Raw genomic sequence first — 13,810 nt, forward strand, 5'->3', positions numbered from 1 at the left:
GACTGAGCCCCTGTGCACAAAGCAGCTCCATAAAGACATGGTTTGACGAGTCTGGTGTGGAGGAACTCCAGTGGCCTGCACAGAACCCTGACCTCAACCCCAGTGAACACCTTTGGGATGAACTGGAACATCGACTGTGAGTCAGGCCCTCTCGTCCAACATCAGTGCCTGACCTCACAAATGCTCTTCTGATTGAATGGGCACAAATTCCCACAGACACTCTCCAACATCTTGTGGAAGATGTAGTGGAAACTGCAAAAGGGGGCAACTCCATATTAATGTCCACAATTTTGAAATAGCACAAGCTCATATGGGTGTGCTGCATAGTTGTCCACATACTTTTGGCCACAATAGTGTATATTAAGCATGGCCAGTGGTGCAATCGACAGTGACAACTCTATGAACAACAACGAATAACGCCTATCCAGGGGATGTACTTACTTTCTCACAGCACCGAACCGTCCCCATGAGTGGACGTAAAATGAGCTCACTGCCCCGTGTGGAGAGCAGAAGAGGGCTGAGATTTTTTCATTTTCTCATGGTCCAGAGTTCCTCAGGGATAGTTGAGTGACCGTGCCTGATTTCCTCCACATCGCTTAATGGCTCGAAATAATCAGAATTAGCTGATTGGAGCCTCCGCCAATGGAGACGGGGCTTTAAAATCAGGTCACAGCCATTTAATTAATATCCCTTTCAAAACACAGGCTTTTAGAAGGATTAAAAAGGGTCGAAACAGATACGGAGCACATATTAGCAAAATCCTCAGGGTACAAAAAAAAAGAAAAAAAAAGAAAGGTTTCTAAATGAAGGCAAAGAAAAGAAACCAAAACATGTTCCAGTGAAACCTTTCCAACATGTGCGGTGCATTTATTTGAATATTTCTGCTACCAAATATTTATTAAATATACAACACCCATCTGTCCACTCTGCGGAGTTGAGCGCGGTCAGATGGGGCAGGAAAAGTCCAGTATTTACAGAGAAAAGGAGGAACGAAGGGAGGAATAGCTGAGAATAAAATGACATGAAAAACTCCAGGCCTCTTAACTCAGCTACAGGAGAGAATTAGGGATTAGATGAGGGGGAAAAAAGAGAGAGAGAGAGAAAGAGGAGGAGGAAAACAGATCAGGCCTGAAGTGTTTGCCCCATTAGCCAGGATTCATAAATTACACAGTCCAAAAGTTTGTACATGTTCATATAAAGGTTATATTAAAGTTACAAAAGAAAAGAGGGAGAAAAAAAGGCAGATTTTTATGCAACTGTTTTAAAAGTCTGAAGAATCAGGTTGGTTTGGTGGATCAGCCGGTTGGCACTGATGAACACGTTTATTGCCCTGAAGAAAGAAAAAAAGATATTGGATCAATATAATGTCTGTATATAAGTAGGTACATGCATCATTATTATTATTATTATTATTATTATTATTATTATTATTATTGTTATTATTATTATTATTATTATTATTGTTATGAATGCACAGAACATATAGAATTTATAGGCCAATAAGGATAATCAGTAATGACTACCCTCACCCAAAATCAATAACTGATAATTGTACTTTTTTGTGCACTGATCTTAAAACTAGATTATTAAATTATTCACCAGTTTATAAAGCCATGATAGCACTACATCAGACATGAGTTACTGTAAACATCTGCATTATTTTATATAAATATTTTACATTATTCATCAGAACATATTATTGTTGTTATTATTATTATTATTTTTTTTTTTTTATGTAGGCATAACATTATGACCTTGTTTCTATGCTGTGTGTTGCGCTGGTCTGAGTGGATCAGACACAGCAGTGCTGCTGGAGTTTTTGAGCGTAGAAACAAGGAGGTGGTCATAATGTTGTGCCTGATCGGTGTATATATGAAGTGCACTGATGTTAAAACTGATTATTTACTAATTAATACATTACGTTATAATTTTGTAAATATATCATTATTTATCAGAGGCTCTTATGCAGAGCCACTTACAATAGCGAATCTAACATTAGGAATTATTAGTAACAGGTATTTTAATCATTTCATCAGCACATATAGTGGCCAAGTATACATTGTGACCATCTAATTATTATAATTATTACTATTATCATCAACACTAATACTGGTATTAACTGTATGACTACTACACCGTGTGTGATGGACTGTGTTTTTGCAGCTAATTGAAACTAGACAGGTTGGAAAGACTAACAAATTAGCCACGATGGTAACGTTAGCTTGATTACATGACAACACTAAACCTGATCTAGTCTAAAAAACTAAATAATTTTCATTTGAAATGAATAACTGACTCTAAATGTAGGTATTGTGATATAAACTGAGTCTGTTCTACAGTTTCTCATTAGGCTGAATGAATAACCGACTCTAAATGTAGGTATTGTGATATAAACTGAGTCGGTTCTACAGTTTCTCATTAGGCTGAATGAATAACCGACTCTAAATGTAGGTATTGTGATATAAACCGAGTCTGTTCTACAGTTTCTCATTAGGTTGAATGAATAACCGACTCTAAATGTAGGTATTGTGATATAAACTGAGTCTGTTCTACAGTTTCTCATTAGGCTGAATGAATAACTGACTCTAAATGTAGGTATTGTGATATAAACTGAGTCTGTTCTACAGTTTCTCATTAGGCTGAATGAATAACTGACTCTAAATGTAGGTATTGTGATATAAACTGAGTCGGTTCTACAGTTTCTCATTAGGCTGAATGAATAACTGACTCTAAACGTGGATATTGAGTCCCATTATTGATTTCTTTTCTTATGTGTCACTGCAAATGAACTGATAATGTACTTTGTAAAAGAGCGGTCATGTTATTTCAATGCCGTGTCAATGAGCCTGTCATGCTTTGATCGCGACACGCTCTCAGATCACGCGTTATTGACCAGGAAAGAAAGTCACTTTGAGGATTCATATTAAAGCAACATGGCTTGATACATTAAGGAGTGAAACTAAAATGCCCCATTAAAAAAAGCAGATTAAATATGCATGGAGTTCTGAAGAGCTACTTACTTTCCATCTTTGAAGTATGTTTTCAGCGTGTCGCTGAAGCTTTTAGAGTATTTCACAAACTCTTTCTTCTGATGCTCTAATGCCTGCAAAACAAAAAGGAACTTTAACTTATTGGCCACAGTGACGGGACTTCACAGGCATGTGTTAATGATGGGAATTATCACTTATTTTATATTCGATTCAGGATCAGAATCACTTTATTCTACCAAGCATGTTACACATACAAGGAATTTGCCTTGGTGAGTCACACATATTAACAAGTATTTAACTAACGGCAAAAGTAAAATAAAATACAATATAAAATAAAGAACAATAATGAAAAACAGAAGCTCAGGGAATGTACATATGAGATGTGTGGATATCTATACATATGCAGATATAAACTGTCTAGTAGACATGTACTATAAAATATACTATAAAAACTATTATATCACTGCTGTCGGAACAAAACCCTGCATCTCCATTTGTGTCGTTTTTCAGTTATTGACAATCTGAAAATGCCTGTTGGCCTTTCCATTGTTTCTAAATTTCATGATGAATGGACGAAAAGAAGCGGCCCAAAATGACTGGAATATTGAAAAATATTTGCCCATTTTGAATTTGATGCCAACAATATGTTCCAAAAAAGTTGGGACTGGGGCAACAAAAGGCTGGTAAAGTTGTGTAATGCTACATAAACACCTGGTGGTTAATTGGCAACAGGTCAGTAACTTGACTGGATATTAAAACAGCATCTCAGAGAAGTTGTCTCAGAGTCTTTCACAAGTTAAGACAATGTCAAACCACATTCTGCATGTATTACAGCAGCATTGCTCCGTATTAAGAGTCCGGGTGCTGAACTGACCTGTCCGCAGTCCAGACCTGTCACCACTGAAAACATATGGCGCATTATGAAATTAGAAATACAACAAAGGAGACCCTGAACTGTTGAGCAGCTGAAATCCTGTATCAAACAAGAACAGGAAAACATTTCACTTTCTAAACTACAGCAGTGTCTCCTCAGTTCCCAAACACTTACAGAGTGCTGTTAAAGAAGAGGTGATGAAACACAGTGGTAAACAGGCCCCCGTCCAACTTTTTTGGAACGTGTTGTTGGCATCAAATTCAAAATGGGCATATATTTTTCAAAAACAATACAATTTCTCAGTTTCAACATCTGATATGTTGTCTTTGTAGTATCTTCGTTTAAAAAATATGGTTCACTTGATTCGCATATCACTTAGCAAACTGGCTTACTGTCCAAAGAAGGAAACACAGAAAGACTACTGCAGCTACCTGAAGGCTAATGCAAAAAAACAGATACATAAAGATCAAACTCATTTCACACTGTACAATTTTTGATGTCCACATTTAACATTTTTCACTGTAGATTTCACTAAGAAGACTTGTTTAACTAGCTGTATTAGGGGTGGGTGTTCCAGTCCAATTTGTAAAGCATTATTCCAAAACTAGTATACAAATACGTACAGCTACAGACCACAAATCCATACTAGGTGACGTGGCTGGAAATTACACCAAGAAGGTGTCAATCCAGTCTTGGAGATACCACTTACCTCAGCTAACGTTACCAGCCCACTGACATCACAACTAATTTCATTTTGTATCTTTCAGCTGGAAAGTTTAATTTCATTATATCTATATGAGCAGAGTAGGGTTCAGTAACAAGAAAATGCTGAATGGACGCTGCGTTTTGCCGGCCTGATGTGTCCGGCGTGCGGTCGCCTGTAGCCTTGCATATTTTACAATTATTACATTATTTTTTGTAAATAATGCCCTACAAATTCATATAGCAAACTCTCATACTTAATACAGATAGTGTTACAAGTGATATCTACAGTGAAAACAGTTAAAAGTGGTCATGAAAAATGTATTTGAGCTTTTGCAGAAGTATTAAATAAATTTAAAATCAAACTTACCTAAAGGAGTAAGATAACTCCACTAATTCAAATTCAAAAATCAAAAATAAATAAACACAAAAAATCATATTTTGTTTTTACTGTCTATACTTCATCACTGTGTAAACAGTTCTTCCAGTTTCATTTGCATATTTAGAATAAAACAAGGACAGTGTCATTGATGTAAAGCAACGCTGTTATGAAGCAAATTCTAATGGCGCCCCCTTGTGGAGATATTTTAGCCTGCTAAATGTGAGTGAGTTACAAGGCAGTTCCATGAGGTGCTGCACATCTAAAAATAATTATAATTGTGCCAGAATGATTGTAATGAATTGAATTGTGATGAAATATGAGATTTCATGATGCATTGAATTGCTAAAGAATTGCAACAGCATTAAATCAAGATCATAGATCTGCATCCCCAGTGAGGATCAACTCTCAAGTGGAAACGGTGTGGAAGGAAATGGATTAGAAATATCAATACTTCAGTATTGATCCGCCCACCACTAGAGTGTGTGTGTGTGTCACTCACTCGTCTGTTCTGATACTGGTATTTCTTAAAGACGTTGTTGACTGTATCCAGCAGCTCTTTGATGGCACTCGCTATGTCTCTGTGGGAGGCAATAAAAGAGCGGTTAGATAAAACTACTGTTTCAGACACTTCACACTCGCTGCTCCACCTGAAACAGAAGAGGAGCTGACAGTCTCTCACGTCTCACTTTACTACTGTTTTATCAACTTTCACAACTAATTACTCAACAACTGGTCGCAGAACTGGGAAATACTGAGGGAGATAGAAAACCCACAAGAGAGATGCAGGAAAATAATACTGTACAATTAAAAAGGTTGCATCCTACATTTTTCTTGCATCTCTGCTCCACTTATGATGTCTGTGTGGGTTTATGTAACAAAAATAGCCTTAATTAATTTTTACATGACCATTTTCCAACCTCTCTTCATTCCAATATGCTGTATATCCCTTTGTAACAACTTCACATTTAAGAAGTTAAAACAGCTGACAGATCAGCAGCTGACAGATCGTCAAAAACACGTTTTCATTTTTCTTATTAGAGATGGTTTTAATCATAATACATCGCTAACAGCTCTTGTTTGTGTATAACCCACTCCCAACAACGTGTATGATAAAATTCTTTAAGTAGTCTGTAATGCGTTTTGAAATAAAACGCTCAGACCATTGCAATGATATTCCAGCTAGGCTGTTGCTGTGGTACCCCAGGTGGTTGCTAAGATGTTGCTAGACCATTGCAACTGTACTCCAAGTGGTTGCTAAGGTGTTGCTAGGCTGCTGCTATGGTGGCTACTTAGATGTTGCTAGGCCATTACTATGTTATTCTAGGTGGTTGCTAAGGTGTTGCTAGGCTGTTGCTGTGGTATTCCAGGTGATGGCCAAGGTGTTGCTTGGCCATTGCAACGGATTCCAGGTGGTTGCTAAAGTGTTGCTTGGCCACTGTTATGTTATCCCAGATGGTTGCTAAGGTGTTGCTAGGACACTGGTATGTTATCCTAGGTGGTTGCTAAGGTGTTGCTAGGCCATTGCTGTGGAATCCCAGATGGCTGCTTAGGTGGTGCTAGGCCATTACTTTTTATCCTAGGTGGTTGCTAAGGTGTCGCTTGGCCACTGCAACGGATTCCAGGTAGTTGCTAAGGTGCTGCTAGGCCATTGCTATGGTATCCCAGATGGCTGCTTAGGTGGTGCTAGGCCATTACTTTTTATCCTAGGTGGTTGCTAAGGTGTTGCTTGGCCCTTGCAACGGATTCCAGGTAGTTGCTAAAGTGTTGCTAGGCCACTGTTATGTTATCCTAGGTGGTTGCTAAGGTGTTGGTTGGCCATTGCAACGGTATTCCCGGTGACTGCTTAAATGTTGTGAGGCCATTACTATGTTATACCAGGTGGTTGCTACGGTGTTGCTAGGCTATTGCCATGTTATCTCTTTGCTAAGCTTGCTTAGTAAGACTAGTTATTCCACACTTTTCAATGGCTTCTTTAAATGGCTTATGCGTGCTTACTTGATGGTCTGCAGGAAGCGCACTCTGTCATTGATTTCGTCTGGGATTTTGCTGAGAATCTGCTTCAGTGCTCGAGCTCTCTCATTCAGCTCCTGAAACTCGCGCTCCGGCCGGTCGATCATGTACTCTGCAGACACAAAGTCAACAGTCATGGCTGTTATAACACACGGCACAACATTGAAACTATGCACTGTGTTTATAAATCCAGAAACTAATTGTGACAGCCCTTTTCAGCTTCTCTAAAAACCCCCAAAATAATGGCGTAACTGTGATATGAACATATCAATATATCACTACTGTTGGGACAAAACCTTGTATCTCCATTTCTACATTTTCATTTTTTGATATAATATAAAATCACCCGCTACCATTTAAATCGCCCCAAATCTGCATGATGAACAGAGCGATAGAAATGGTCCAAAAGGAATAAATCATTTCTCCATTCACGTCCATTAAAGGTAAAAAGTTTTTTTCCTTCTCCTGTAAAGTTACATTTTTGGAGATACAAGGTTTTGTTCCAACAGCAACGATGTTCTCATTAAGATTAAATGTTATTTGGTGTCTTTTGAGAAGTGCTTCCATTTGTATATGAATTTCAGTCAGTGAGTGTGAATATTTACACCCTTAAAAATAAATATACACTAGTATTCAAATGTTTGGGATCACCTGGCAGATTAACGTTTTTTATTGTCTATGCAATTATAAATTATACAGTGTGGATATAAATATTACAAGCTATTTAAGAATATGTATTTTCAGGGATGCACAATGAAATCAGAATCATATCAGTATCTGTAGATCAATAAACCCTTTAGGACAGATGATTAGATCTGACCAATATTTCAAACTGATATTTGATGACAAATATCTGCATTTTAATAATTTTACTCCATTTGTAAGCCAACATAAATTAACGTTGTATTTCTCTGTAATGCTGATACGGGTGGATTTGGTTAATTTATACAGTTTAGAGATGTTTATGTATCAAAAGTAACACATCCAGTCAACTGATATGTTTTGTTGATTTGATAAAGTGTAAATAAGTGAACACATCCTGTACAGAGAACACACTTCTGCACATTTTAATGCACAATCAATGAGTGCGTTTACATGCACTCAATAATCTGATAACTGCAGAAATCTCAGTAATCTGATCAACACGTTTACATGCACTTGGGTAATCAGATAATGGGGAAACTCCAGGTCTACAAGAGTCAGACAGCAATCAGATTTCTGCTTTGCAACCAGCCAATAAACTCACAGAAGACGACGCGACGTAAACGTAATGTAAAACTCAAACATCATATTGTGGCTTTTTTTTTTAAACATTGCGCCACTTTATCTGAAAATATGAACAAACATCGTCCAGAAGATGAAGAATATTTAAATCCTTTATTTCGTGTTTGGTTTCAGCGCCACTCCAACAGTGTTTTGCTGCATCTTGCGACATCCACCGTCTGATCTCACCATGCAGAGACTGAGAAATCCGATAGAAATCAGAGTAAGAGTTTACATGCACTGAGAAATCTGATTACTGAGCTAAAACCCAGCTCTCTTTATCGGATTTCTAGATCGGAATGTGGTGTTTACAGCACCATTTGAATAATCAGATAACTGCAGAAATCCGATTATGATCGGATTACTGAGTGCATAACAGAGTTTAACATATTGGAAAAAACATAAAATGTGGCCTGTGCACAGAATTTATGTTTTATTCTTTTCCGAAATGTTAAAGTCAGTGTAAACGAGCAGAACAATGCCATTTTTAAGTGTGTTCTCTGTAGAGGATGTGCTCATTTTTTTTTTTACACTTAGAAAATTATCAAAACGTCACATGACGGGAGGTTTTAAACATTTGCATCGGCCCACAATTTCCATAACAGTGCACTCTTCTGTATTTTTAAATGTTTTAGTTAATATATACTTCAAAAACAAGAAGTTAAGAAGTTATAAAATGATAAATAGATAAATAACACACTGTAAATACCTATTTATGTTGTTTTTTGTCCAGTTTTCTGCCTGGAGATTTGATATCTACTTTTGAGTCATTCTATTAAAACTGCATTCTGAATGTTAATTTAATCAGAACTTCATTCTTGAGGTTCTACATTGTTCTCAGTTATCTTAGAACAATCTACAGCTCTGATCATCATACTGGACCCATCTAGCATTTACTCACAGCTCACTCGTGTCCTGCTAATGATGTGAAAGCTGTGTATTTGTTCATGACGAGCAGATTAGGATCATTTTATACATTTATCAGCCACCAAATATTTTTTAAATGCTTTAAAACAGTCATTCCAAACTTTTCAATGGTGGTGTATCTATTAAATATAACATCAGCTACTCATTCTCATCATAACGCAGAGTGCGATCCCTCTCCCACACAGCGGAGGATTACAGTTGAGAGAGCAAAGATGGGCTTAAGGTATGAAAACGGGCCTGGCTCAATGATGGAGGTAAATTTTAAATTCAAACACAAGCCATTGCCTGGATTCTCTCCGTGTGCCTGCGAATTCATTAGCAGCATAAATCTGAAGATGTGACAAAAATGCTTGCAGAGAGGAGGAAATTAAATTATGAGGAGAGAAAAAAAATATTAACACACAACACAGCTTTACACATTTGTGGGGAAACAGCTCCACCCAGAGGCCAGCAGGTGTATGACAAGAGTCTGAACTTTAAGCACACTGAGCAGTTTTTCATCACAAAAAGACTCTTATCTTCTAAAAGGCAACTTTATAAAGAAAAAAATCTCAGAATTTATTTGTATAACATTTTCTGACAGTTTATGCAGCAAAAAAAACAGTCATAACTAATTTTTTATCCCTTAGATTTAAACAGGCTGTTTTTGCTACTGTGTCTTTAAGATTGATATGTAAACGAGCTCTGTTCGGATTGGCTGCCCTGTATTGTGTCTCATTCAGAAAGCAGTTCGGGCATAAACACTCCTTATAACTACAGCATGAACAGGGAGTCTAAACTGCTGCAGGCTGAGCAGATGAACGTATGTAAACGTGCTGTTTTTGTGACATCACATTACACATATTTACATTTATAGATTTATACATCCACAAATATTGCATATTGCAGTGCCACTTGTTTATACACCCAGCCATACTGCACAACTATTATCATATGTTATCGTTTACAGTGTTTAGTCACTTTGTTTATCCACTGGGTGTGATATGCAGCACTGCATTGTCACCTGCATAATATTTATGTGATTTAACTTATTTATTTTTGTACTGCAGACTATATTTTATGGTTGTTGTAGTATATTATACATCTCTACTTCTATCTATGCATCTGTATAATAGCGTACGACAATACTTTTGCTCTTGTTTTGCTCTTTACTGTACTCTGGGACTAATAAAGTGATCTCTCTCTCTCTTATTAAAAAAAAAAAATGTTGGTTTGCCACTATACAGGCCCTTTAATGTTACTGTAGTTAAAGTTTAAAGTTACTGTAAGTTGATTGTAGTTTTGGACCATTTCTCTTGGCCCGTTCATCATGAAATGTTCACACAATTTAAAGAGCAACACTAGGGATGAACTGGTATGGAAATCTTGGGCAGATACTGATATCCGATATTTTTTATATGCATATCTGCCGATCCTGATGCATAAAGACCTATAAAATGTATGAAAATGTAAAGAAATTGGGAATAAATCTACCTGGACTAGCATGACACCTATTTCAGTTTGGTTTCAAATGCAGTTTAACCTCTTACTCTCCAGGGTATATTTTGGTTTGTCCATCTGAATTTACATGACCAAATCATAAGGCAAATTATTCAGCAACTGCATGAAATAAATGTACATTTTTATTTTATTTATTTTTTGTAAAAGCTCCCCTCAAATTAACAGTTTTATGTTAAGTTTTATGATCATACACATATTGCTATATGCTTACAATTCACTGCTGAAAGCCAAAAATCTTAGACGCTCTTTGTATTATTTTATAAAATAATGTTTACAGAGCAGATCACTGAAGAGACGCCATCTGTTTATAGTTTACAGCCCAGATCTGTGGAAAAATGGGTCGACTTTCAGTAGAAAAAAAACTGAGTTCAGCTTCTTTTATTATAAGGGTTTAAAATTACATCACCCATCTATTTGACTGGAGAGAAGACAGTTACAGCTCTCATACGACCCCCACCTTTAGAATGTAGCTTATGAAATATGAAAGTTATGAAGAATATGACGAAGTGCGTTTTGGAACCACCGGTGGTCTCAAGGAGTTGCAGAGGTTAAAATGATTTAAATTTGGTTTAAAATGAAAAAAATGCAGATATTTTAGAGCAGTAACCCAGTATCACCTATTTAATTAATTAATAAATACATCACACATCAGTTTGAAATATCAGTTATCTGCCGATACTGATATGATTCTGTATCATCGTGCATCCCTAATAAAAACAACATAAATAGAGATAAAAGGGTTTCTTATGACACTGACGATATGCATTACACATCACTCTTAAAGATGGTTCTTCAAGGGTTCTTTAGTAAAGATAATGGTTCTATATGGAACCATGGACACTCAAAGAACCATCTGCATGATTAAAGGGTTCATTGCATCATAAAATGGTTCTTCAGACTGATGGAAAATTTGCAGGAATGTGCTGTAGATGATTCTACATAGAAACTTTTCAAAAAGGGTTCTATATAGCACCCAAAAGGGTTCTTCTATTGTTATGATGTCAAGCTTGTATACACACTTAAAAATGAAAAGTTCTTCAAGGGCTCTTTAGTAAAGAAAATGGTTCTATATAGAACAATGAACACTCAAAGAACAATAGAAGAACATATAGGGTGCTATATCTTCTAGTATCTAGTAATTCTTTACTAAAGAACCATCATTTTTAAGTGTGTACAGTAGAAGAACCATTTTTGGTGCCATAAAGAACCCTTTTCCAAAACACTGATGTTATTATATAGAACTGTTTTCAAAAAGGTTCTATATTAGAACCATATACAACACATTCTCCAACAATTTGAAGAACCCCTTTGCGATGCAATGAACACTTTTGGGGTGCTATGTAGAACGATTTTCAAAGAGGTTCTACATAGAACCATCTACAGCAACCCTTTCATGATGCAATGAACTCTTTAATCATGCAAAGGGTTCTTTGAGTGTTCATGGTTCTATATAGAGAACCGTCTTTAAGTGTATACACCCATACCGACCTTCTACGTCGTCTGCAGCCATGCGTAATAAAGACTCAGTGAAGTTGATCTCCACGCTCTTCTTCTCTAAGATCTTCATGATGATTTCCTGCGTCAGACCAGGGTTCTCCTTCTCCGCCTGCGCAGACAGACAAATATCTGATTACTGCAGACATGAGCAGCGGAAAAACACATCGATTCATCGGTCTGAAAGTGGCAATTCAACAGCATTGATCTCTGAACGTTAGAACCCATTTTCAGACAAATCTGTTCTCAGCATCAAATAATAAATGCGATAATTTGTGGTTAAAGAAAACACTCGGGGCGGTTTCTCAGACAAGGACTGTAGAACCCAGTAATGTATTAACTGCCCTATAATGTGATAAAAAGCAGAACTGTACTAAGATTTTTCACTTAACTTAGTCAAAAATGTAATAAAACCCAGTAATGCAGGGGTTCTTAACCTAGGGGTCCCAACGTGGTTCTGGGGGGTCGCAAGAGTGGTGCTATAAAGATAAAGATATCGCTGCTGTCCCAAACTTTCCGATAGGGAACGTAATCAGATACAGGCGTTTACACGGATATTATTCTTCTATTTAACGATTATTTACAGGATTACCCACCTCGATCAATTGGATAGAAACTGTTCTGAATAGCCTCAATTGGACTAGTATAATCCGAATGAGGCGTCTACATGGACGTATTCTATTCCCATTGAGCTATTAGTCGGATTATTAACGGATTATCAGGCTGCATGTAAATGTGGCTACTGTGTCTTCACTGGCTGCATGCAAAGACTTTTGCCAATCCGATTGAATACATCCTGATTACAGATTAATACTGAGGTGTTTATTCTCACTCTACTCAACAATCTGATGAAAACCTCCGTTTACATGCTCACTACAAGCAATCCGATCCAAAATTACGCTCATGCATATAGAACCACTCAGTGTAGACGTTACCATGACAACCAGCATCACGTGAGTCCAGTCAGAGTGAGATGAGCAGCAGTGAGCAGTGCTTGTGTTTTTAATTGCTTTAAAATGATGTCAGACTCAGGAAAACGTCCTACACATGTCCTTATTAAAGAAGGCCGAGAGGAAGACGTCGTGTTCTCAGACACATAAGCTGGACGTCCGTCCCACCGCCGTCTTTTAAAGATCAGAGCATAAACTTCGTCTCCTCTGCAGACCAGTTTCTGCTCCGCCATGTTGAACGGTATAAACTTTCACTATGACGTGACGAACATGATCAGAACGGACTTAAACTTTCCGATAGGGAATGTAATCAGATACAGGCGTTTACACGGATATTATTCCTCTATTTAACGGATTATTTACAGGATTACCCACCTCGATCAGTCGGATAGAGATTGTATTCCGAATGGCCTCAATCAGACTAGACTATTCCGACTGAGGTGTTTACATATTATTATTAGGCTGCATGTAAAAGTGGCTACTGCTAAGTGATGTACTGATGACGTTAAACCTCATTACGTCATTGAGAAGAACAGAAGGTACCACTGTGAGCTCTCTGGCTGTGCTCGGGTCAAATCTGACCGATTTGCTGTTTTCCCTCAAACATTAATATTATTTATTTTATCTGATACTCATAAGACTTTATGACTTTGTTCAGACCAGGAAAGTTACAGAGCAGAAGTCTTAAAACTGGAGGCTCTTTCTGAAAGAAGAATAA

The 13,810-nt window shown here is 37.2% G+C and overlaps 1 protein-coding gene across 1 annotated transcript in view; it reads right to left on the reverse strand.

Annotated features, from left to right (window-relative positions):
- Positions 1–833: 833 nt before the first annotated feature.
- Positions 834–13,810, reverse strand: part of LOC118818226 (programmed cell death protein 10-like) — a 28,916-nt gene continuing 15,939 nt past the window's right edge. Inside the window, exons 4-8 of the mRNA XM_036585432.1 lie at positions 12,137–12,254; positions 6,944–7,070; positions 5,448–5,526; positions 3,021–3,103; positions 834–1,330 (exon numbers count right to left, since the gene is read on the reverse strand). Of these exons, the coding sequence (XP_036441325.1) occupies positions 1,249–1,330; positions 3,021–3,103; positions 5,448–5,526; positions 6,944–7,070; positions 12,137–12,254 (489 nt within the window). The 3' untranslated portion in view covers positions 834–1,248. The remainder of the gene's footprint in view (positions 1,331–3,020; positions 3,104–5,447; positions 5,527–6,943; positions 7,071–12,136; positions 12,255–13,810) is intronic.

This window comes from Colossoma macropomum, unplaced genomic scaffold (genome assembly GCF_904425465.1).
Source record: "Colossoma macropomum unplaced genomic scaffold, Colossoma_macropomum, whole genome shotgun sequence".
Classification (NCBI taxonomy): domain Eukaryota; kingdom Metazoa; phylum Chordata; class Actinopteri; order Characiformes; family Serrasalmidae; genus Colossoma; species Colossoma macropomum.